Source organism: Lissotriton helveticus, chromosome 7 (assembly GCF_964261635.1).
Source record: "Lissotriton helveticus chromosome 7, aLisHel1.1, whole genome shotgun sequence".
Taxonomy (NCBI): Eukaryota; Metazoa; Chordata; class Amphibia; order Caudata; family Salamandridae; genus Lissotriton; species Lissotriton helveticus.
The window spans coordinates 183,481,717-183,504,395 of NC_136068.1; the positions used below are offsets into that span (position 1 = coordinate 183,481,717).

General features: G+C 46.6%; 1 protein-coding gene across 1 annotated transcript in view; it reads right to left on the reverse strand.

Moving 5' to 3' along the window:
• Positions 1-811: 811 nt before the first annotated feature.
• The window catches only part of LOC144768331 (uncharacterized), a 43,195-nt gene continuing 21,327 nt past the window's right edge, over positions 812-22,679 (reverse strand). The window contains exons 4-5 of the mRNA XM_078651909.1: positions 20,141-20,233; positions 812-3,592 (exon numbers count right to left, since the gene is read on the reverse strand). Of these exons, the coding sequence (XP_078508035.1) occupies positions 3,393-3,592; positions 20,141-20,233 (293 nt within the window). The 3' untranslated portion in view covers positions 812-3,392. The remainder of the gene's footprint in view (positions 3,593-20,140; positions 20,234-22,679) is intronic.

Consider the following 22,679-nt stretch of genomic DNA (forward strand, 5'->3'; position numbering starts at 1 on the left):
TGTCTCGATACACAAACTTTAGGTCACAAGTGCCTCCGGGGGCCAATAAACCATCACTACACCTTCAGTGGTACTGCAGCCAAAGAAGTTGTCTTATCCATTCTCCTGCCTAACAGTATAAAAAGACCCTGTGCTATGTGGTGGTGAAATATTTTCCCTGCCCCTTCAAATACCTATCAAAACAATCTGATAAGTAGCACCACCATTCACTTGATGCCCCCTTGCTGAATGGTGCTGTTTGAGTCCCATTTCCCATATTTCAGATTTTCTTTCCCCCTTACACCTCCTGTGATTCCAGTTTACTTTCCACCCACCAGTGTTTTATATTTCTTTCTCTTCTCTTGTATTTCTTGGTCTCATGTCAGATTCCCTGTAATTCAGTCAGATGTCCTGAAACTTTCACCACCCGCAAAACATCCCTCTAAAGAAACAGCAGCTGCTTACCCCCTGTATTTAGGTATCTTATGTGCCCCATACCTGGCAGCAGCTATGTTAGTTAAAGACAGTCTGCTGTCTGAAACTTATTGCAGCATCAGTCTTACTGGATAAATGATAGATAGCACCTTGGGAAGGACAGTTAGTATATGCAAAGACACAAATAGGATAACCCCTAACAGTATATCAGATAAAGTTGTACTAGAGCGTGTGGCCCTTCTTTACTTCCGGGACTTGCACACTGTCCTTCTCCTGCACACTGGGTATGACCAATAAAAATCACACAAAGAAGCCCTTTCAATCTAGATAACACATTTTAGCTTAAACCTTCAGACAGGGAAGCGTGGAAAGACTTAGATTAAGGACTTAGACTTGATATATTCCTATTTATATATTAAAGTATAAAATGCATAACGAAATACAATGTTTCTTTAAAATACATCATAGTGCCTTCATAATAAATATATATTTTAAAATAAAGCTTATACACCCCGACTTAGTGGTAAAAGAAGGAAACATTGGTGAAGGAGAGGCAATAAGTGCAGCCTTCCCAGCTCTGCTACGGCAAATAGTGGTAGATCCCAGAAGTGAGGTGCATTGAAAATATGCAGGACTGTCAGAGAGAGAGCACCATCTCGAGATCTGGTGGCTTCATGGGGGCCCTAAATGCTATGAATGAGAAGAGCTTAGGTGGTCTGTCAGAGGAGGTGGACGAACAGTGAGAACTACTCAAGGATTTGGCGACATTGGCAGACCGCAGACGGGTGGTCACAAAGAGCGTACCCTGGAGGCTAGGAAGGTTTACAACAGTTGGAGCATGCAACACATATGTACACTGGGAGAAATGGGGGGCAGGGTGAGGAGATGCAAGAAATGGCAGGAGTACTGAAAGTCAGGGTTAATATGTGCTGGTAGGTGTGTAGAATCAAAAAGAGGCCAACAGCAGATAAAGAATGAAGTGCATAGACAGAAGTTTGATGAGAAGTTTGATGAGCATAAAAGTGCTATATTCTGCAGGCCTGACAGCCAGGGCTGTGGCAAAGGGAAGGACTGTTAGTGCATAGAGAAAAGGTACAGAGACGAAAGGGTGTAGTAGAGGAATTGGAATGGACTGTTGTGGCTTATGCTATGGAACCCCTGAAGGAAGTAGGTCAAGCTGCTGTATTTTGAACCGACTGTGAATGAAAAACATTGGGAAACCGGTGGATTGCAATCAGGTCTGAAGAACACCTGGATAATATTTCTAATTAATTAGACTAGGAATAATATGTGGTGCTCAGGGTTATGGTAACCTGGAAGCACATATATTTTAAGGCACATTAGTAGGGCTCATGTGGAGCCCTCGTTATATTTTTCTACGATAAGACAGGCACTGCAATATTGCAGTGAAATACCAGAGTGATGGAGTTTTTCTGATGTTTGCACTGCAGATAAAAAATTATGCCAGAGAGAAGACTTGAATCTGCAGTGATCTGATGATATGTTATGTTATAGGCCATTTGTACAGCGCATGTTCAGCTCTTGGCGCTATAAGCGATATAAGCTTTGTGGAATCAAACAGTGGAAATAGCGAACACGTTCTGATCAGAAAATACTACAGGTATGTTCTAGCTTTTGCAGACTACAGTGCTGGTGCTTATAGGCAATTTGTGCATGGACGTCATTTAGGGGTAGTGAGGGGTTGCAACTGTGATCTCCACTTACTCCCTGCTACTCCTGACACTTCCTTTTCGACTCCTGGTCCCAGAGGAGGCAATTTAGGGTCACGAAGGAAGTGCCAGGAGTAGCAGGGAGCAAGCTAGAGGTCACAGCTGCGACCTCTAAGTACCCCATTTGACGTCAATGTATGTGCATAAACTGAGAAGCAGTTCTTTGCAGGTATACTTTAAAAACATGGCATTTCAAGAGCCGAGTGTGCGCTTTCGTGTGTGAGTAACACTCAATGCGTAAGTACGCTTACGTGGAGATAAGTGCCAAAAACTGTCTGTGATTGATCATTCAGATTGTGTGACAAAATGAGTTTTGCACGTCAGTGCAAACGTGTGTGGTACTGTTTCTGTGTCTTTTAGAATCTATGCAGGTATACATGACAGCATGTATCTGAATGTATGTGACTGTGTCAAGAACAACATAAGATAAATGATGTGAAAATGCATTGTAAGAGACAGCATCAGTTAATGTGCCCTCTTCATCACTGGCCCACCCAGAACACCCTAGCAACTTGCTTAGGGCTGACATCATACAGTTACAAGATACTCACACTCTCTCTCTCTCAATGGCAAGGGATATGTGGATAGTAAGTGCGTCAAATTATGGGCTACATCACCTGGGCGTACAGGCGCAACAGCAGAACATGGTGTGGAAAACGTGCTCACAGATCCATGGAGTGTTGAAATCCAGGACTGAGACACAGCCAGAGAAGGTGTGAGCACTGAGGGCAAGTAAAGGAGAGCACAGGCAGCACAGGGGCGTAGAGTGGGATTAGAGCAGGGTGCATTAGATAAAGAAACAGCTGCAGTAGATCTCGGAATTATTGTGCCAGGGCACGTGATTAGTGGAAATAATGCACAGTGGAATGGCTGTCAGGATGTGTAAGGCACAACGGCAGGAAACATATAGACAGTAAAACTAAACTTTGGAAGTCTCAGTCAGGATTGGTTTACAAGACCAGGATATTTGGGATCCAAAGAGCAAGGTATACTTGGTACAGAAGGTTGTACGTGGATCTCGGGGGGAGAATATGGTGCGAAATCAAGTAAAGGGATTGTAGTCACAAGTGCCAACGTAGGGGGCTTCAGGGAAGTCTATGAAGAGTTGCATAGTTTATGAGGGCAGAAGAGGCCAAATTCATTGAAGATTAATATAGGTTTGTTTATAGGCGAGCAGCCTGAATAATAGAGGCAGTTGATTTCGCTGGCAAGATCCACGATTGCACCTTCTTCTCCCTGGCTTGGTGGTTATCGCGAGAACTTGCGCACTGGGCGGTATGAGGTGGGGAGTGCAAGATGATGAGAGTTCCCTTTTTCTTCTTCCTCCTCCTCCTCTTCCACCAGATCTTCAGCTGATCCCCATCGCTTTTTAGAATGGCCGCCGCCTTTGGCCAGAAACAAACTGGCAAGTTTCCGGTTCCTGCGTTCTCCTCTTGCTTGCTGGAACTCTAGATACGGAATACACAAGTACATAAAGACAAGGTTTAGAGAGGTGACACTGCGAGAACAAAAAGGAAAACATTAATGAGGAAAAGAATCAAGAAATTTGAAGTGTGAACAAACACAAATATGGAGTGGGTGGGCTGATCATGCACAGAAGGGAGGTTATGACACACCAATGGTGGAGTGAGGAGAACAGATGGCGAGTACATATTAACCTGGGCACATTGACCTAGACGAATAAGTTACTTACCTTTGGTAATGCTTTATTTGGTAGAGTCTAGATCTAGCTGCAGATTCCTTACCTTAGAGTTATCCCGAGGCACCAGACTGGATCTGGAAATTTTTCTATAGCAGAACCACTACGCATCGGTAGATGGTGCCAGTCGACTCCGCACGACATCATCCACCGGATGTGACGTCGTCAGAGTCCATATAAGCCCTCCCCTGACGTCCGTTTCTTCCATGACTACTTTCAAAGAAGGGAACCGGAAGGAGGGGTGAATCAGTTTGCAGATTTAGGGAGATGGGTAGGTCGGTAAGGAATCTACAGCTAGATCTAGTCTCTACCAGATAAAGCATTACCAAAGGTAAGTAACTTATTCATCTGATAGAGACATTTAGATGCAGAGTCCTTACCTTAGAATAGATACCCCAGCAATACCGTCCCCGGAGGACGGATTATGAACCGATTCCAAGAAGCATCGAGGACCAGGCCATTCAGCAGCATAAAATAAAAAGAAAAAAAGTCATCCCACCAGAAAACTCTGGAAGAACCCTGTACGGAACCAAATCCGCAGCCGTGCAACAACATGGGAAAGGACACAATGACAGAAGAATAAGACGAGTGGGCAGAACACTCCATAGAAACCAAGCACTACAGTGCCTCCCAGAATGTCAATCGGTCCAAGAGACTGTGGTGAGAGGCTAAGGACAATAGCTAAAACTATTCGCTAAGGCTCCGAGGCTTAGAAAAACAAGGCAATGAAGAGGGCACCAGCCAATCGCTCAAGAAGCATTGAAAGCCAAAACCACAATCACAGCCCCAAACCACATGAAGTATGAGAGACACCGCGAGGGAAGCCCTCTGGGGCTATGCAATGCCAGAATCCATGAAGAATACAATATAAAAGAAAGAGGTAGGTATGAAGATAGAAAGATGTGGAAATCTATCTAAACATAAACATGAACAGAATAACAATGTGCCCAAGAGGGGTACATGCAAGCGACCACAAAAGCAGTCGGGCAGAAGGCGAGTCAGCAGTGAGCTGCAAACCAGCCGCAGAGCCCATGGAAAGGCAAATGGTAGGGTGGAAACCCCACATGCACCCTAGAAAATCAAATAAGCAGACTGAAGCAGCACTACCGATTGAACAGCACTATGAGGCAGTTAAAAGACAACTGAGAAGTAACTCGCAGGGGAGAGACAACCGCGCCAGAAGAGAGAAGAGAGACTCCAATGGAGGACTGGAAAAAAGAGTCTTGTGGAATAGGGCCAACACAGGGGAGGCCTACTCAGAGAAGTAGGCCTTTTGGAAGTGAAAACAGCCTGGGAAGACCAATGCCACAACTGAATGCACAGTCAAAGGCCAGTGTAAGAACTGAAGTAATAGATGAAGAGGTAACGCCCAGAGCCGAACAACCGTGAAGGCCAGAAAAACCGCGTGCCCGGTCAACAAGTGGGGGAGCAACGTAAGTGAGCATCGCAATGTCACCCAAGATCTAACTCGGTATGGGGACTAGTACAAGGTAGACGAAACCCCAAGGGGAGGAATTGCACCCGCACATGCAAGAAGCGGAGGAAACACCGGGGAAGAGAATCCCAAGGGATCACAAGCCTCGTTCCAGCAAACCAAGAAAGGATGAGCAAGGAACCCAGATCCGAAAAGGAAGGATGGAAAAAACAGCCATATACCCCAATAGAGGGAGAAGGCACAGCCAAGAACAGCCAGTCCAGTAACAAAACGTAGGGGAGCAAATGGAAGAGTCAAGGACATGTCGCAAATCATAGGGAAAAACTAAGCTTTACCCAAGGTAGATGCAAGGGTAAAAAGGCCATGCAGTGGCACAGAAGCGGTAGGGGAGGCGAATAGGACACCCAGGCCAAGAAACTGGCATGGGATGATTGCAAGGAATTGGAGAGAAACGAGAGAACAGCAGGAGCCCATCTTGTCCATGCAGAGTTCTAACTACCACAATAAGTGCTAACGCCTGAAGAGAGAAGAAGAGACACCAATAGGAGAGTACCGGACAATGCACTCTAGGTCAAGACCAATGATCATTCCCTAGTGCCAGCAAGGGAAGAAGGGGACTGGATAGAGTAAACTAAAACCCTGGCCAATGTGAAGAAACAACGGAGTGGGTGGCTCTGGGGGACAGAAGCCCCCATGCACCATGTACCGACTCACAACGGTGCACAAAAACACTGCTTATGGAGTCCCCTCTAAGGGTACTCTGACGTGAGAAACAGATGGCGGAGTACCTGTAAGGCAACAGTGTATCCCTACAATACCAAGAAAGTACCACAAGCAGAACTGGGATAGAAAGCAAAGAATACCAAGCAGTCACCGATGTAAATGTAGTAAATGTAGTATACTTGTAAAGCGCACAGCTGCCCCAGCAACGGGGCGTCCCGGCGCTGTATAACTCTGGGGAACCCGTCCTGGCTTTCCCTGTGGGATGGTCCCTTGCTGGGAGTCCCCAAGGTGGAGCCAGGCATCCCTGGAATTGGTGGGGCCGTTGTGGAGATTAGGCAAGCTAATGCCCAGAGTTGCCGAGTGGAACCCCTAATTAGAGTAAGCACCGAAGTGAGAATTATCGAGTCCGCTGACCAAGGTCCACGACCCTGCCGCGTCGGGAATTGAACCCAGGTCCCAGGCTGACTTCTGCTCCCAGGCCTGAAAACACGAAACAGGGTCAAAAGTAAGTGGTGTCCCGAGAATCCACCATGAACCACAACATGTCATCAACAGGGTAGAATGCAAGAAAAGATAATACCTGCAGGGCAGGGACACACCAGACGCAGAGCAGAGGCGATGAGTGAAAAGAAGAAGTAGTAGAGACTAACTGGCACTGCCTTATAACAGTCCACACATAAGGGAATGCAAGAGACCATTTCCAACCCGACCAAGTACAGGGGGAGGAAGAGGATGGTATGGCAATCAGGTATTAGGATTTCGCTCCATTCCGACTGTTTGCTTGAGAGCCAAATAGAAATTGACCATCAAAAGGCATGTCCACCAAGGTGCACTGAACAGCCTCAGAGACGCCAGTGATGTGTAGTCAGGCACGCTGGCATAGAGCTACCGAAAGGGCCATGGCCCGCCCGACAGACTCTGTGGTATCCTTGTCACCACAAATCAGCAATGTAACGGCCTGACAGTCAGCCTGGAACAACTGAGCAAAAGAGCGTCCCGAGTCTCATCGGGGACGGAGGGGAGAAGGCACAAGACCGAATCCTACAATACATGTGAAAAACTGCCCAAAACACAAATTGTATTAAGGGACCACAAGGCGGAGCTGGTAGCAAAAAAGACATTGGCCCAAAGCGTCCAACCCTTTAGATTCACTGTCCGGAGGGACGTCAGGTAAGGCACTGATGTCGGGGGAGGCTGTAGTAGCCTGAACCACAAAGCTTCACCGAAAAGGCTGATGGAAAAGGCAGAGCGGGTCTCCAGGGGCATGATGGTGCCTATAAGCAATAGACTGTTATACAGAGACCCTTGAAACAAGCTTAGCCTAAGTGCCCAAAATATATATCAAAGAGGGTTTCACTGAAGGGAAGTGCAGGCTCAGTACTCTGCTGGCTCTGCTGAAGCACCTCAAGTAAGGGATCAATGGCCACTTACATAGAAGGAAGCTGCAGCCCCAGAACTACAACAACTCTCCACAAAAGCTGAGCTAGCCTCCACAGCAAGGTGAGGAGAAGAAAACGGGCCCGAGGATGGGGGGGAAGAGTCAAGGCCACTAGCGTTACAAAGGTCAAAGACCCAATGAAACTCCAGAGGAGGCTCATCGATGTGAGCAAGCATATCACCAAAACACCTGTGTGCCATGGAGAAAAAAGCAAGGGGCTCCTCAGAAATTGGAGGAATGTAGCTCGAATGAGACTTGTCCACCTGTGCCATTACCTACGTCAGTTGGACACCTCGGCATCAGGGAGGAGAAAAAAAACAGAGGCGATTGCTGCTGTCAAAGCCGGAGTTGGCGCAGAGGATCCAATATAGGCATCAGAGGTGGGAACCCCGATGGGCTGTGCACCGGAGCCAAAAGGGAGACGAACACGGATCCGGAGGGGCCTGCTGACACAGAGAGAGGTCAAGTTGGTGTGGAGTCAGTCGTAGCCTTGGTGACCTCCTCTGGGCCGAGAGGTATGCCAGAGGGAGGATGAGAGCCAAAAAAGGCATGAAGGGAGAGATAGTAGCCCCTTAACTGAGCCTGGGAAAAATTGGAAGGTGTGGAAGACACTGCTCCGATTCTGATATCGGCGGAATAGGAGGCGAGTCAGGGACACTGAGTGTACAAGGTAAAGTTGGGGAAGGCCGTTGCGCCGACCGCCTACAGCGTGACTTACACCAAGGACGAAGGACTTTGGGAGCTGGCTCTTGAGGGGTCCTTGAAGGAAGAAGATTACCATGACCGGCGAGGGGCTGTCGACCACCGTGCGGCTATCAGTGTCATGCGGTGCACCTGTGGTACACAAGGGGTGGTGATGGATGGAGCATCTGAACCAATCAAACACTCACACCCAGTCAACAGATCTGGGTTTGATCCATCACCGTTCTTTAGCCCACTCTGCCACCCCAGTTCAGACATGGCCATATGCAAATCAGTCTGACCCTGTGCCTCATGGGAACAGTTCAGCCCGAACTGCCAAGCCATGCCTTCCCTGGATCGGAAACAAGCTTCCGCGGTCCGGTTTCTGGCATTTCAGCAGTCTTCAGCCCGGCTTCTTGTATCCTGTGGCAAAGTGAGCAAGGGACTCACGTCTGAGCATACCCTGCCAACTTATGGCGAACACAGCGGTATAAAAGGGGGGGGGGGGTGATGGACGGAGCATCTGAACCAATCAAACACTCACAGCCAGTCACACCCAGTCAACAGATCTGGGTTTGATCCAGCACCGTTCTTTAGCCCACTCTGCCACCCTAGTTCAGACATGGCCATATGCAAATCAGTCTGACCCTGTGCCTCATGGGAACAGTCCAGTCCGTACTGCCAAGCCATGCCTTCCCTGGACCGGAAACAAGCTTTCGAGGACCGGTTTCTGGCATTTCAGCCGTCTTCAGCCCGGCTTGCTTGAATCCTGAGCAAGGGACTCGCGTCTGAGCATACCCTGCCAACTTATTATTATTAAAAATTTATAGAGCGCGTAGTCACCCTGAGGTATCCCAGCGCTGAAGAACCCTACACCAGTGGGGGCTGGGGGTGGAAAAAGGGGGGGGAAGTAGTTTTAACAGAAGCAAAACGAATAGTTGATTAGGTCGGGGTGGTTAGAGTTTAAGGGAACAGGTGGGTTTTAAGTCGTTTTCTGAATCTTAGGTAGTTCGATTCTTTCCGCAGGTCTCGGGGAAGGGCGTTCCATAGACGCGCTGTGTGGATCGAGAAACGTCTACCACCCGTGCGGGTTTTCTTGAATCTAGGGACGGCGATGAGGGACTCCGTATCCGATCGAAGAGATCTAGGGGCTTTGTAGGGTTGTATGAATTTCCTCAAAATCGGCGGGCCCTGATTCTGCAGTAGCCTATGGGCCAAGCTTAGGGCTTTGAATGTTACTCGTTCCCTCACTGGGAGCCAGTGGAGGAGTTTCAGGGCAGGTTTGGCTGAGGTTCTGGCCGGAGTATGCGTAAGGATCCGGGCGGCCGCATTTTGGATTTTCTGCAGTTTGTTTAGGGTTGCTTCGGGAGCGCCCAGGTATATGGCGTTGCTATAGTCAAGCCTGGACAATATGAGGCCTTGGATGAGAAGTCTTTGCGATGTAGGTGGAAGGAGGGGCAGGATCTTTCTCATCGATTTGAGTAGCCCGAAGCAGGTGCCTGCTACTTTTTTGGCCTGCGTGGTGAAGGAGAGGTCCGTTTCGATCCAAACTCCCAGGCTTTTTACTTCCTGTTTAGGGACAGGGGGGGGTCCCAGACATGGTGGCCAGATGTTCACAGGGAGGGTGAGTCCCTTCTGACCCAGAAGGAGAATGTCAGTTTTAGAGCCATTCAGCTTGAGGGCTGAGTTGTTCATCCACCCTTGGATCTGCGTCAAGCAGTTGAATAGGTCCGCTGGCTGCTGGCTAGGGTGGGAAAGGGAGACAACTAGTTGTGTGTCATCCGCATAGCTGACAATGCTCACTCCGAACGGGATGACGACCTCCTCCAATGGGGACATATAGATGTTAAACAATGTGGGGCTCAGGGAGGAGCCCTGAGGTACACCACATTGGAGAGGTGTGTCGGAGGAGCGAGTGTCGTTTTCCCAGATCTGGAAGGAGCGTTGGGCCAGAAAGGAGGTAAGCCAGGATAGGGCGGTGCCTTCTACTCCTACCTTCTTGAGCCGCTTGACCAGGAGTTGGTGGTTGACGGTGTCGAAGGCCGCGCTTAGATCGAGGAGGATCACTGCCACTGATCCTCCCTCGTCTAAGAGCGCTCTGGCCTCCTCCACTGCAGCCAGGAGGGCGATGTCGGTGCCCTGTCCTGGGCGGAATCCTGTCTGCGAGTTTTTTAGCAGATTATTGCATTCAAGAAACTGGGAGAGTTTCTTATTCGCCAGTTTCTCAGCGACCTTACTGGTCCCAGGGAGGAGGGATATTGGTCGGTAGTTGGCTAGTTCGGCTGGGTCCAAGGAGGGTTTTTTTAGCAGCGCCTTAACGACTGCCGCTTTCCACCTGGGTGGGACGACTCCCTGTTGAAAAGAGGCGTTAATCAGCTTGGTGAGGGGAGGGATGATGGTGGGAGCGACTTCCTTAAGGGTTCGGAGCGGTGCGGGGTCCCTAGGAGATCCGCTTTTGATGGATGTGAGCGTGGTCTCTACTTCTTCGTGGGTGATTTGTCCCCACGAGGTTAGGCGGGGGGTGATCAAAGTGTCAGGGGGCTCTTCGGTCTCGCTCACATTGGTCGGGGGGATGGAGTCAAGGATTTTTTGGATTTTTTCTTGGAAAAAATTGGCTAGCTGACTACATTTTTCCTGGTCTGCCCTTGGGTCTGGGGGGTTTCTAGGGGAGGGGTCAGGGACCTTAAGCAGTTCTTTCAGGATGGTATAGGTTTCTTTGCTTGAACATGCAGCTTTTTCAATTCGTTCCTGAAAGAAACGACTTTTTGTCTTGTCGATTGCGGATTTATAAGCTGATAGGGAGGTAGAGTAGGCGTCCTTATTGGCGGTGGATTTCTCTTTCCTCCATAACCGCTCCGCTCTTTTGCAGTCCTGCCGTAGCGACTTGAGCTCTGGAGTATACCATGGGGCTGATGGTAGACGCTTATTGTGTCTGAGGGAGGAGGTTTTGGGGATAAGGATGTCTAGGGAGGATGTGATCCAGGAGCAGAACTGTTCATCGGCCGTTATGGCGTCGGAGGACAGTACAGGGGTAGTTTTAGAGAGAATGTCCGACCATTCTGATGGTATGAGTTTATGCCATCGTCTTTCGTTGACTTTGACTTTCACAGGCTGGGTGGACACTATAGGGGCCTCCCATGAGAAGGGGACTAGAAGATGATCAGACCAAGGCAGAGACAGAGGTGAACAGGTGGTGATATTGGCATTAGTAAGGATGGGATCTAGTAGGTGCCCTTTATCATGGGTGGGTTCGTTATTGACCAACCTGATATTAAGTGACAGTAAGTCCACTAGTAGGTCCGAAGCAGATCGGTCAGTGGGATCTGTGAAGTGAAGGTTTAAGTCGCCCACGATGAGGAAGTTGGAAACAGAGGCGGCTAGTTGGGAGGTAGTTTCGGTAACTGCATTGAGAAATTTCCCAGGAGTACCTGGGGGCCGATAGATCAAAAGCCCCGAGAGGGAATGCATTGGGGAAGATTGAAGGGAGAAGTGACAGCTTTCGCAGTAATCAATTTGGGCGTCGCTGGTTCTGCAGGTAAGCTGTTCCCGGTAAATTATGGCCAACCCACCTCCTCTTCCTTTTGGTCTATGGAGGGTTTGGATGAGGTAACCTCGGGGAAGGGCGGATACAACGTCCGCGTCGGTGTTGTCGGAGAGCCAGGTTTCTGTGAGAAATAATGCGTCTAAGCCTTGAACTTCGATCAATGCATTGATTTCTAATGCGTGCTTGGGGAGAGAACGACAGTTGAGAAGACCCAGTTGAAGACTGGGGTTGGCTATGGTTTGAGTGGTTGGATAGCACCGCGGGCAGCTTGTGAAAGGTTTACCTGTATCATGAATGTAGCGACAACCATGGTTTTTTGTAGGTCTGAGATCCAAAAGCGTGTCTGCTGAGTATGTCAAACGACTGAGAGATGGATCTGGCAGAGTCCCTGGGCCTGGGTCCGTTCGGGCCCGGACGGGCACAGACGGGCTTGCCTTCGGCGCGCAAACGGCGCTCCCGCTGCGCTCGTCCGCTGCGCTTCCTGTGCCTGCACATGTTTAAAGAGAGGGGGCGTGGCCTAAGTAGGCGTGGCCAGCGCGCACGCCTGTGCTGATGGCGGCCGCTGGAGAAGGAAGAGCGCGAACAGCGTTTAAAATCGGCTGTGCGCTAAGGACTTTGAGCAGATGCGCGAAGGAACACAGAAAAGGGTGAGTGACACCACACAGTTTTAAAAGCAAATTCTAAAATCAAAGTGCAATTTGTGTTTTAAAAAAGTACCTCCAGCTCCCGGCTATTTTGCCTCAGGACTGGGAAAGGGATCTGTCAGGCGCTGGAAGATGCAGCGTTTTTATAGTCCAGTCAGGGGGCGTGGCCTAAGTAGGCGTGGCCAGCGCGCAAGCCTGTGCTGATGGCGGCCGCTGGAGAAGGAAGAGCGCGAACAGCGTTTAAGATCGGCTGTGCGCTAAGGACTTTGAGCAGATGCGCGAAGGAACACAGAAAAGGGTGAGTGACACCACACAGTTTTAAAAGCAAATTCTAAAATCAAAGTGCAATTTGTGTTTTAAAAAAGTACCTCCAGCTCCCGGCTATTTTGCCTCAGGACTGGGAAAGGGATCTGTCAGGCGCTAGAAGATGCAGCGTTTTTATAGTCCAGTCAGGGGGCGTGGCCTAAGTAGGCGTGGCCAGCGCGCACGCCTGTGCTGATGGCGGCCGCTGGAGAAGGAAGAGCGCGAACAGCGTTTAAGATCGGCTGTGCGCTAAGGACTTTGAGCAGATGCGCGAAGGAACACAGAAAAGGGTGAGTGACACCACACAGTTTTAAAAGCAAATTCTAAAATCAAAGTGCAATTTGTGTTTTAAAAAAGTACCTCCAGCTCCCGGCTATTTTGCCTCAGGACTGGGAAAGGGATCTGTCAGGCGCTAGAAGATGCAGCGTTTTTATAGTCCAGTCAGGGGGCGTGGCCTAAGTAGGCGTGGCCAGCGCGCACGCCTGTGCTGATGGCGGCCGCTGGAGAAGGAAGAGCGCGAACAGCGTTTAAGATCGGCTGTGCGCTAAGGACTTTGAGCAGATGCGCGAAGGAACACAGAAAAGGGTGAGTGACACCACACAGTTTTAAAAGCAAATTCTAAAATCAAAGTGCAATTTGTGTTTTAAAAAAGTACCTCCAGCTCCCGGCTATTTTGCCTCAGGACTGGGAAAGGGATGACGAACACAGCGGTACAAAAGGGGGTGGTGATGGACGGAGCATCTGAACCAATTAAACACTCACACCCAGTCAACAGATCTGGGTTTGATCCATCACCGTTCTTTAGCCCACTCTGCCACCCCAGTTCATACATGGCCATATGCAAATCAGTCTGACCCTGTGTCTCATGGGAACAGTGCAGCACCGATGATGGAAGCCGAAGACAGGAAGCTGAAGACACGAGTGCACCATTCGCATATAGGATGAGGGCTCGACATTGCAGTCCCCAGGACATTGAAGATATCCAGAAAAAAGCACACCATTCCGATGACAACATCGAGGTATGCCAAAAAAGGCCAGAGGTACCACACACTGGATCTGATTGGAAGCGCAGAAAGGAAGAATCTGGCATCAGAGCGTCAAGGGTGGGTTGGGGTGGCTTATATGGACTCTGACGTCACATCTGGTGGATGAATTCATGCAGAGACAGCCGGCACCCTCTACTGACGTGCAAAAATACTGCTGTAGAATAATTTCCAGATTTAATCTAGCACCTGGGGATAATTCTAGGGTAAGGAATCTGCGGCTAGACTTAGATATAACCAAACAAAGATGAGATGGTAGAGGATATATGCACACAACCAACGGATAAGCAGACAGAGAGGTGGTATTAGGACACAGTCATGGGGTGGCAACACAATCACGCAAAGCCCACACAGACATAGGTTAAGTCAGTGTAATGCACATGAAGTGTATTGATAGGTTTCCAAGGTCTAAAAGCTGCTTGGTAGAAGTGACAATGAGAGACAGTCCAGTGGGGAGTGGTCTGACTTTGACTTTAGATTAAAAGTTCTTTAAAACAGACTTCCAATTGTTATGCTCCAATGATTACATTCAGACTGGGATCTGACTGTGAGAATACCACCAGTGCTTTCACCCAGGGGAAGGTTCTATAGGCTCCCAAAGCTGCAGAGAAGCCATAATCTTATCACGGAAAGTTAAGGTTGGAAGTGAGTAAAATGATGTGTCTTTCACAGTCAGAAGCAGTTGAGAGTTGGGATTCAGCTGAAAACCAGGTCTCCTGAAGAACTTTTATTCAAAGTGGTCCCAGGGTACAGCTTTCGATTTAGAAACCTCAAGGGGACCCCTGTCGTGTAACTTCAAACGAGGGGTCCCTGCTCCAAAATTATAGACTAATTTCAGCAGAGCCAAACCCATAGATTAAAATCAGACTGAGGTGAAAGTGGCCCAATAAAATCCAATCTTAGCACCGATATTAGAAGATTTAATGGTCCTGTGCTAACTAGTGAGACAGCAAGTAGGACAGAAAACAATGCAAGAATGAATGGTTTAAGACGTTCCTTGAAAAGCCTCATTCCGCGAGTATTACAGTGTAGGACTGGGAGGGGGCCCATGCATCTCAGAGGGACACTAGCCTGGTGTTAAGATGGAACCTGAGAAGATTATTTTTCACACCATTATTTTTCACCATTTAAGAGAGGGGTCTCACTTGTCCTCAGTGGATACTTATCATAGAGTATCACTCTTCATGAAGTAGAAATGAAAATTCCAGGATCCAAAGTCGTATTGAACGGACCTATGCAATTAAGAAACCTCGCTTACAAAGTTATCTTCAGGACCACTGGAATTATGCGGCAGGGGAGGCCTAAATAATGCGGCATGGTTGACTTAAATTACACTGCAAGAAAAAGCAAATTATGTGGCATAATGCAGCACATTTGGTGATAATATTACTTCTTTATGTAATAATTTTTACCCTTTTTAACACTGTCTGGGAAAAGGTTGTACCTTGTTAGTGCTAGTTTAACACACAAATATAGCAATCCGCAATAAAAAGGTGACCAGACAACCTTTGCAAAGGGCCTTCCACTGTATACATGTGTTGCTGCGTTTTCAGTAACTTTTTAACCATCTGAGCTCAAACCACGTTTTTTTTGTTAAAATCTGCAGATTATCCAATACAGCAGATGGTGGATCTTGTGGAAAATACATAAATTTGCAATAAACACAGGCCGCACAATCACATAATTCCAGTGGCCTTGGGTATTTTGTACACTGCTTCATTTACAAAAAAAAAAGAGAACACTTTACACATTTGAATGGTGAGGACAGTGTTTTTTTTTAAAATAATTGACTATGACAATATAGTGTCTATTCAAAGTGACGAGGTAGTGCCATCCACCATATAATTATGGTATTATGCGAAAGGAACAAATGGATTCCATACAAACAGCTAGAACCAATATATTCCTGGTCGTAACTTGCTCTACATCGATTGGCCCACCATTTTAATTTAAAGAATGACTCTGGTCATTTTAATTTTGCAAAACCAAGAGAGTGAGACCAGGTTTGTGTTTTATCAATCAATTGTAGACTAAAAGAGGAATCTATTATTTTGTTTGTTAGTTCTGAGCACCCATATCGCTAGCATAGGTTAGTGAAACTAAGCACTGCAAACAGCTGCCAACCTGGAGCAAGGGAGGTGACAGTAGGAGCAATGCTACACAAGCACAACCAATAGTGAGCAAACATAGGCAGGAGATGAAGACACAGGTGAGAGCACAACGTAAATACAGTGACCGCACACAAAAGGGGGACACAAAAAGATGCAGACACGAGGGAATACATATGGAATTGAAACGAGGGTTTAAAGGACACACATTCTTTCTAAATATCAAGCACTGAGCACACAATCAGTTACCTAGCAGTGTCCGCAACTCCGAGCATGTCCCAGGATTCGAGGGAGGTAAACAATATTGGCGCAAAGAAAACAAGCATTTGCAATGCAATAGGTCTCGCATTAGGAAAGTTTGAGCTATTGGTATTGTAAATGACAATTTTTTTAATTTATGTGTTGGTTTTGAAAATAGCAAAATTAATAGCTTTGTCATTTACAATGCCAATAGTTTTAACTTTCGCAAATGTGACATCTATAGCATTTGTAATGCTATATGTGTTGTATTTACATGACTTAGATGTATTGATATTACAAATAACAATGGCTTTTATTTTTTTAAATAATTAGTACTTATATAAAAGTTATTGTAATTTATAATGGCAATAGCGTAAACTTTTGTAAATTACTTTTGTGAAGATTATGTTCAGTGTATTTTATTGTGATGAAAATCCAAGAACAGAAGTGAAATATTAACATCTTTTTGTGACATTTGTAATAAAGCTTGAAACATTGAAAGAACATATTTGAACCAGTTGTTGTTGAATCGTTGCACAGATTGATGCTGAGTGATGTTGTGGTGGCGACGAGTGAGGGCGATAGATAGATAGAGTGAGGGCGATAGATAGAGTGAGGGCGATAGAGTGAGGGCGATAGATAGAGTGAGGGCGATAGAGTGAGGGCGATAGAGTGAGGGCGATAGAGTGAGGGCGATAGAGTGAGGGCGATAGAGTGAGGGCGATAGAGTGAGGGCGATAGAGTGAGGGCGATAGAGTGAGGGCGATAGAGTGAGGGCGATAGAGTGAGGGCGATAGAGTGAGGGCGATAGAGTGAGGGCGATAGAGTGAGGGCGATAGAGTGAGGGCGATAGAGTGAGGGCGATAGAGTGAGGGCGATAGAGTGAGGGCGATAGAGTGAGGGCGATAGAGTGAGGGCGATAGAGTGAGGGCGATAGAGTGAGGGCGATAGAGTGAGGGCGATAGAGTGAGGGCGATAGAGTGAGGGCGATAGAGTGAGGGCGATAGAGTGAGGGCGATAGAGTGAGGGCGATAGAGTGAGGGCGATAGAGTGAGGGCGATAGAGTGAGGGCGATAGAGTGAGGGCGATAGAGTGAGGGCGATAGATAGATAGAGTGAGGGCGATAGAGTGAGGGCGATAGATAGATAGATAGAGTGAGGGCGATAGATAGATAGAGTGAGGGCGATAGATAGATAGATATATAGATAGATAGACAGATAGATAGATAGATAGGTAGAGTGAGGGCGATAGGCTCTGTCATCAGTTCTGAAAGGATCAGATCACAATTCTAATCTTCACTTCCGTGCCAAAATTGTGGTCCTCTTAACAAAATGTGTCATCTCTCTGTGCTACACATTTTCATTTCTGAAGTGCCGAGATGTGGGTTGACGCAAAGTATTAGAAACTATAAAAACTGGACATTGCCATCCAAACCTTTCTAGTGGGTCGCACATTTAACCCAAAAGCAAAGAGTTCATTAGCAATAAATCTCTGCATGTTTCGTTACGAGTCCACAACAACGTCCATAAAGCAGAAATACTAGCAAGAGGCATTTCTCAATTAGTTGAGAGGAAACACACACAACATGTCACCCGACTTGTGTACTTTATTTGCCCATACTTCAGTTCTACTCTTAAACAGGAAGCAAGCACCAGAGTTGCGTATGAAATGCAGTGATGCTATATGTAGCCTAGGAAGAAAACTAAACTTGTAACACATTGTTGTAAAGTCAAAGCACAAACACAACAAAAAGACACACACAGGGGAATAATTGAAGCATGCCTACTATTCACAAAACATTATATATCACACACAAGTTCACAAAAGCTACAGAGGCCTACAATAACTAGCAGGACCAGCAAAGCAAGTAGACTGAAATATAACGACGGAAAGTGGAAATGAGGAGATTCTAGTACTCTTAATGCCACCCTAGTATAATAATTAAGGCTTTGTTTGGTGAAGGCAGAGAACAGGACCAGTATAGTGAGCAGATGCAAATATAAAGTGGAGAGGGCAGGCTGGGAGGCAGAATCAAATGAATTGTGATACCCTTACTGCCATTCAAGTGTCATTTTTTATTGAGAATGGAGAGTAGATGCAGACATTAAAATCCGGAGATTATAGTTCGAATCCAATTGCAAGTAGATTTGGCTCTATTTTCTGCTAAAAACACAGCACTAAGTAAAAGGTCACATACAAGTATTACGTTATATAAACAAGCCGGTGCCCACCCGGCATTTGCCCCAAATTGCGGCGTATTTCCACTTGTAGCGAGTGTCACCTCGCTTTATAATTAAATTCTGGAGGGAGACTACCCCTCGAGTCCCCCCCCGCATCACCGCCGCAGCCCGGGACTAACCGAACATCGCCGCCGGCCTGCGACCAGGAAGTCAGGCAGGCCGGGCGGGACAACCGGAAACCGGAAGTAGGAGGGCGGGAGCCTACCCCGCCTCCCACGGAAGAGCCGCGGCTGTTTTGAGCACCGGAGCAGACAGGAGCCTACCCTGCGCCCCGGTGCACTTGCCCTGAGAAGGAGGGAGGAAGAGTCCTGCTGCCGGCACCTTCCACGAGTGAGGGAGAGCCCGTGGTAACCGGCATAGAGGAGCCCTGCAGCTGCCGATGAGAGGAGAGCCGCCGCACTAAGGAAGCCGGTGAGTGGGGCTTCGCCTTGGTGGCTCTCGGGGGCATTCTCTGGCTGTCTCGAGTCCGCCATTTGCACTAAGAGCTGCGGCGGGGGGCTCTGTATGTGTGCGAGCGTGCGTGTGTGTATGTGTCTTGGAGTGTATGTGTCTTGGAGTCTGTGTGTATGCGTGTGTGTATGCGCGTGAGTTTAAAAGAGGCCGATGACTGTGGGGGGGAGGGGGTGTGTGTGAGCGAGCGAGTGTCTGTCTGTCTGTGTCTGTATATGCGCGCGCATGTGTGCCAACTTCGAGAAGGAGCCGGGGATGTGCACGGCGCGGCGCTGGACGTGCGCGCACCCAAATCCACATAACACCCTCTTGTCCCTAATTCCCCCGTGACGGCCAGCTATACGTCTCCAGCTGGACGCATCCTTCGGATGCTATTCCAGCGAAACCTAAAAATGTGGTCGAAAAGAACCCAGGATGAAAAGAGCTTCAAGGACAGAGACACGAGCGTATAAGGGAAGATGAGCTAAAAGCAGAGAGACGAAGTGCATCCCGGGGGAGGGGGCAATTAAGGTACAGTGGAGAATATGAAAATGGGGTGAAGGAAGGGGAAAGAAAATGGCGGGGCAATGGAAAAGGGACAAAAAATGGAAGGAGAGAAAATGGGAGAAAGGAGAGAAAGTTTGAGCAAGGTAAGTAACGAGAAATGGAGAGAAAAGCAAAGCCAAGTGAAAACGCAAGAGCAAGTCAACGAAGGTAAGAAGGGAAAGAGGCAGAAGGATAAGGGGTGATGTAGAATGACAAGGCGAGGGAGAGAGGTACTGGGTGAGTGGCGAGGATAAGGAGAGAAAGGGGCAGGGAGGGAACAGAACGGGTTATTAAAGAGGAAGACAGTACCAACAAGAAATAATTGAAGCAACAGGAAAGAAAGTCTAATTTAACAAGAAGAGCTGAAAGATTGAAGAAAAAAAGTGGAAGAGCAGGGTTAATACCATAGCATGCAAAGAGACATAATGCGGTAGCAGCCAATCTTCGATGGCAAACATGCAGTCCAATACCCACAGCTATTTAAGTCAGCAACCGATTTTTATTTTTCATTGTCCCATCTATCACACATGCTTATATAACATGCATAGACCCGGCACGTTCATACATGTACACAAATCTTGTGTACCATTGACAAGACACGTATTTGCCAGGGACCGTATAAATGTGACCATACAAATTGTATTCAGTTGTTGCGGACTAGGTACACTCAAGTACACATAAAAGGCAGCATAAAAGCAGTCGTGCAAGAAAAACCAAAGCATGCCACCAACTCCAGCAATTAAGCGAAATCAGGTGTAGAGTGGAAAGTTAAGATTAGTAGTTTAGGATGAGTCACTTCTGCAAACATTGCAAAATCTTCTTAGTTGTTTCAGCACTTCCACCACCCACATGTTGCGGTTCACTGACTCACGAACCAATAAGCATTCATATCTTCATCTCTTTCCTGTACAATGATTACTTACGAGTATGTGTGGCACCTGCATCTCTTGAGCCCTCTGGTTTTAAATACTGTGCTGGTAAGCGGCCACTGTAATCTCGCACAGTCTCCTTGGCACCTGTAAGAATAACCACATCTGTCTTTTGTAAAAACTGTCTGGCACACTCACTAGTTCCCACAATCTTCTCACGAAGAGCCATTAGCAAAAGTGTCTATCAGTAGCTCACAAGAGAATGCAGCTAAAATTCACCAACCAATGACATAAAATCTAGCAACATATCACACACAAACCTGAACCACTAACAATCACAAGCAACCAACCAATCACAGCAAACTATGAGAAAACATACTTAACCAGCAGCCTCAAACATCTGATCCTTATCAGTAACAACCCAAAGCACATCATTAAACATTAATAGACACTCCCACAGCCTGAGCCGCAGCAAAAACAACAGACTACAAGCAACCCACAACTGAGCCCAATTACAACCACCAGACCAGCCTCAGTAAACTACAAACTACTGACTGTAAATACTAACCCCATCTACACCCACCATGACTGAACCTCATGCATAGTGCTGTGGCATAATTCAAAAGCAAATCTTGACCAACCTAAACATTATCTCAGTAGTAACTATTAAAACAACATTAGCACATGAAATGTCGCACTAACATGAACATACAAAAGAAACCCTCCAAGAAGCCACAGACGGATACCCAGTCTAACCACGCCCTGACACAACTAGCACACATAGATGATCCAAACCTACCATCAAACCACTATGGGATCCTACAGGTGCATAATAGGAACAAAACTCTTCAATAGACTACCAAGTCCTGGCACCTTCAGTATAAAAATGACCACCTAACAACTATTAATCCAACACAACCTCTTCACACAGTCTCATCAATTTTAACCGCTGTACCTACCTCGGGAAACAAACCCAGAAAATATCTCAATAAGATACGAGAGATAATAGGAATTTTGTTACTTTTTAAAAATGAATTCAAATAGCACGTTCAAAATTTATAAATGTATAAATTTATATCTGTGTATTATGCTTTTATGTTTTTTTTTTAATGGAAACGAAAACCGAATATAGTGAATTTGATCTCAATAAGATACAATCTATTATCAAATGCCACTGACACTAGCCTAAGATCCTAATGCTTTGAATCAGCCGCACGGCTGGCTTTTCAAGCACCAGCCTTTGACCTCACCCACCAGTAGATAACTATAAGGCCACTTATGGCAGCCACCCATAACATAACTAACCATCCCCTTCAACCCATGACCGACTTTCAATGGCACCAACTGTGGACCTGACCTTCAACCAGTCTTCTAAAGAGGACCAGAAAAATGTTTCTTAAATCAGTTTTCATTTGTTCTTGGTAACGGAGTACATAGAAAGAGACACACACTGATAACAGATCAGAAGAAGTAGATGTTAAGTGCACAGCCTTTGTCTTCAACTGACCCTCCAGCACTTCAAATGCTTAAAACGCTTATGATCTGCACAGTCGACACAGACCTCTGGAAGGATGGGCATGGGGAAGATATTACACATTTTCCTCCATTTCAAAATAAACAACCAAGATGGGATGCAGGGTACCATATAATAAACGCTGTGAAGCTAAGGCACCCCCTAGTTACTTTGGGGTTCAAGAGGAGGGGGAATGAACATGAACATGAACAACTATAAGGAAAACCTCTTGTCAAACCCAACAAATTTACATTTGGCAATAGCTCTATGTTTATCCATTATGTGAACAGCACAAAAATAAGTGAGAACATAAATGATATTTTTCAAGATGGCCGCATATTCCGGGACTTCCTGACTCTGAGATCCGATACTGAATACACCACGATCTGTGTCCAAGGTATCGCGATGATATACTAAAAAGATAAAAAATATTTTTGTACAAAATAAATTCAAATCACTTGAAAAATATAATTTATGTTCTCACTTATTTTTGTGCTGTTCAGATAATGGATTAACAGAGCTATTGCCAAATGTACATTTGTTGGGTTTGAAAAGAGGTTTTCCTTATAGTTGTACCATATAATAAACAACATTTACTCAAGCCAAAAACGAACCCAACCTAAATAACACATAATATGTAAAGTATATATATAAATCTTAAACCACAACTGTGACAAGTACTAACACAAACTTAACAGAGCATAATCATTCACACTTACCCACCAGCAAATGGTCATCGCAAACTGTACAACTACACACCACTGACAGCAAAACTCCAACCACGGATACCACACAAGGCAACACCTTTGCTCCTCAATTTTGCTTAACATGTATGTTCACACACCCTGGCACAACTTGCGCCCATACAGATGGGAAAAACCCTATCCACATACAGCAAGAGGTATACCATCTGGTAAAGTATACACTTCCATTCACATCAACTCACATATACATACAATATAGCAGAAAAAACTGCAATCACCTCTACCAGAAAGAATAAGCTAAGAACATCAAGCAAGACTCCACAGTTAGCCGGTTGACAGCAGAACAAAGTGCAGAAAGCATCCTTTCATTATTGAC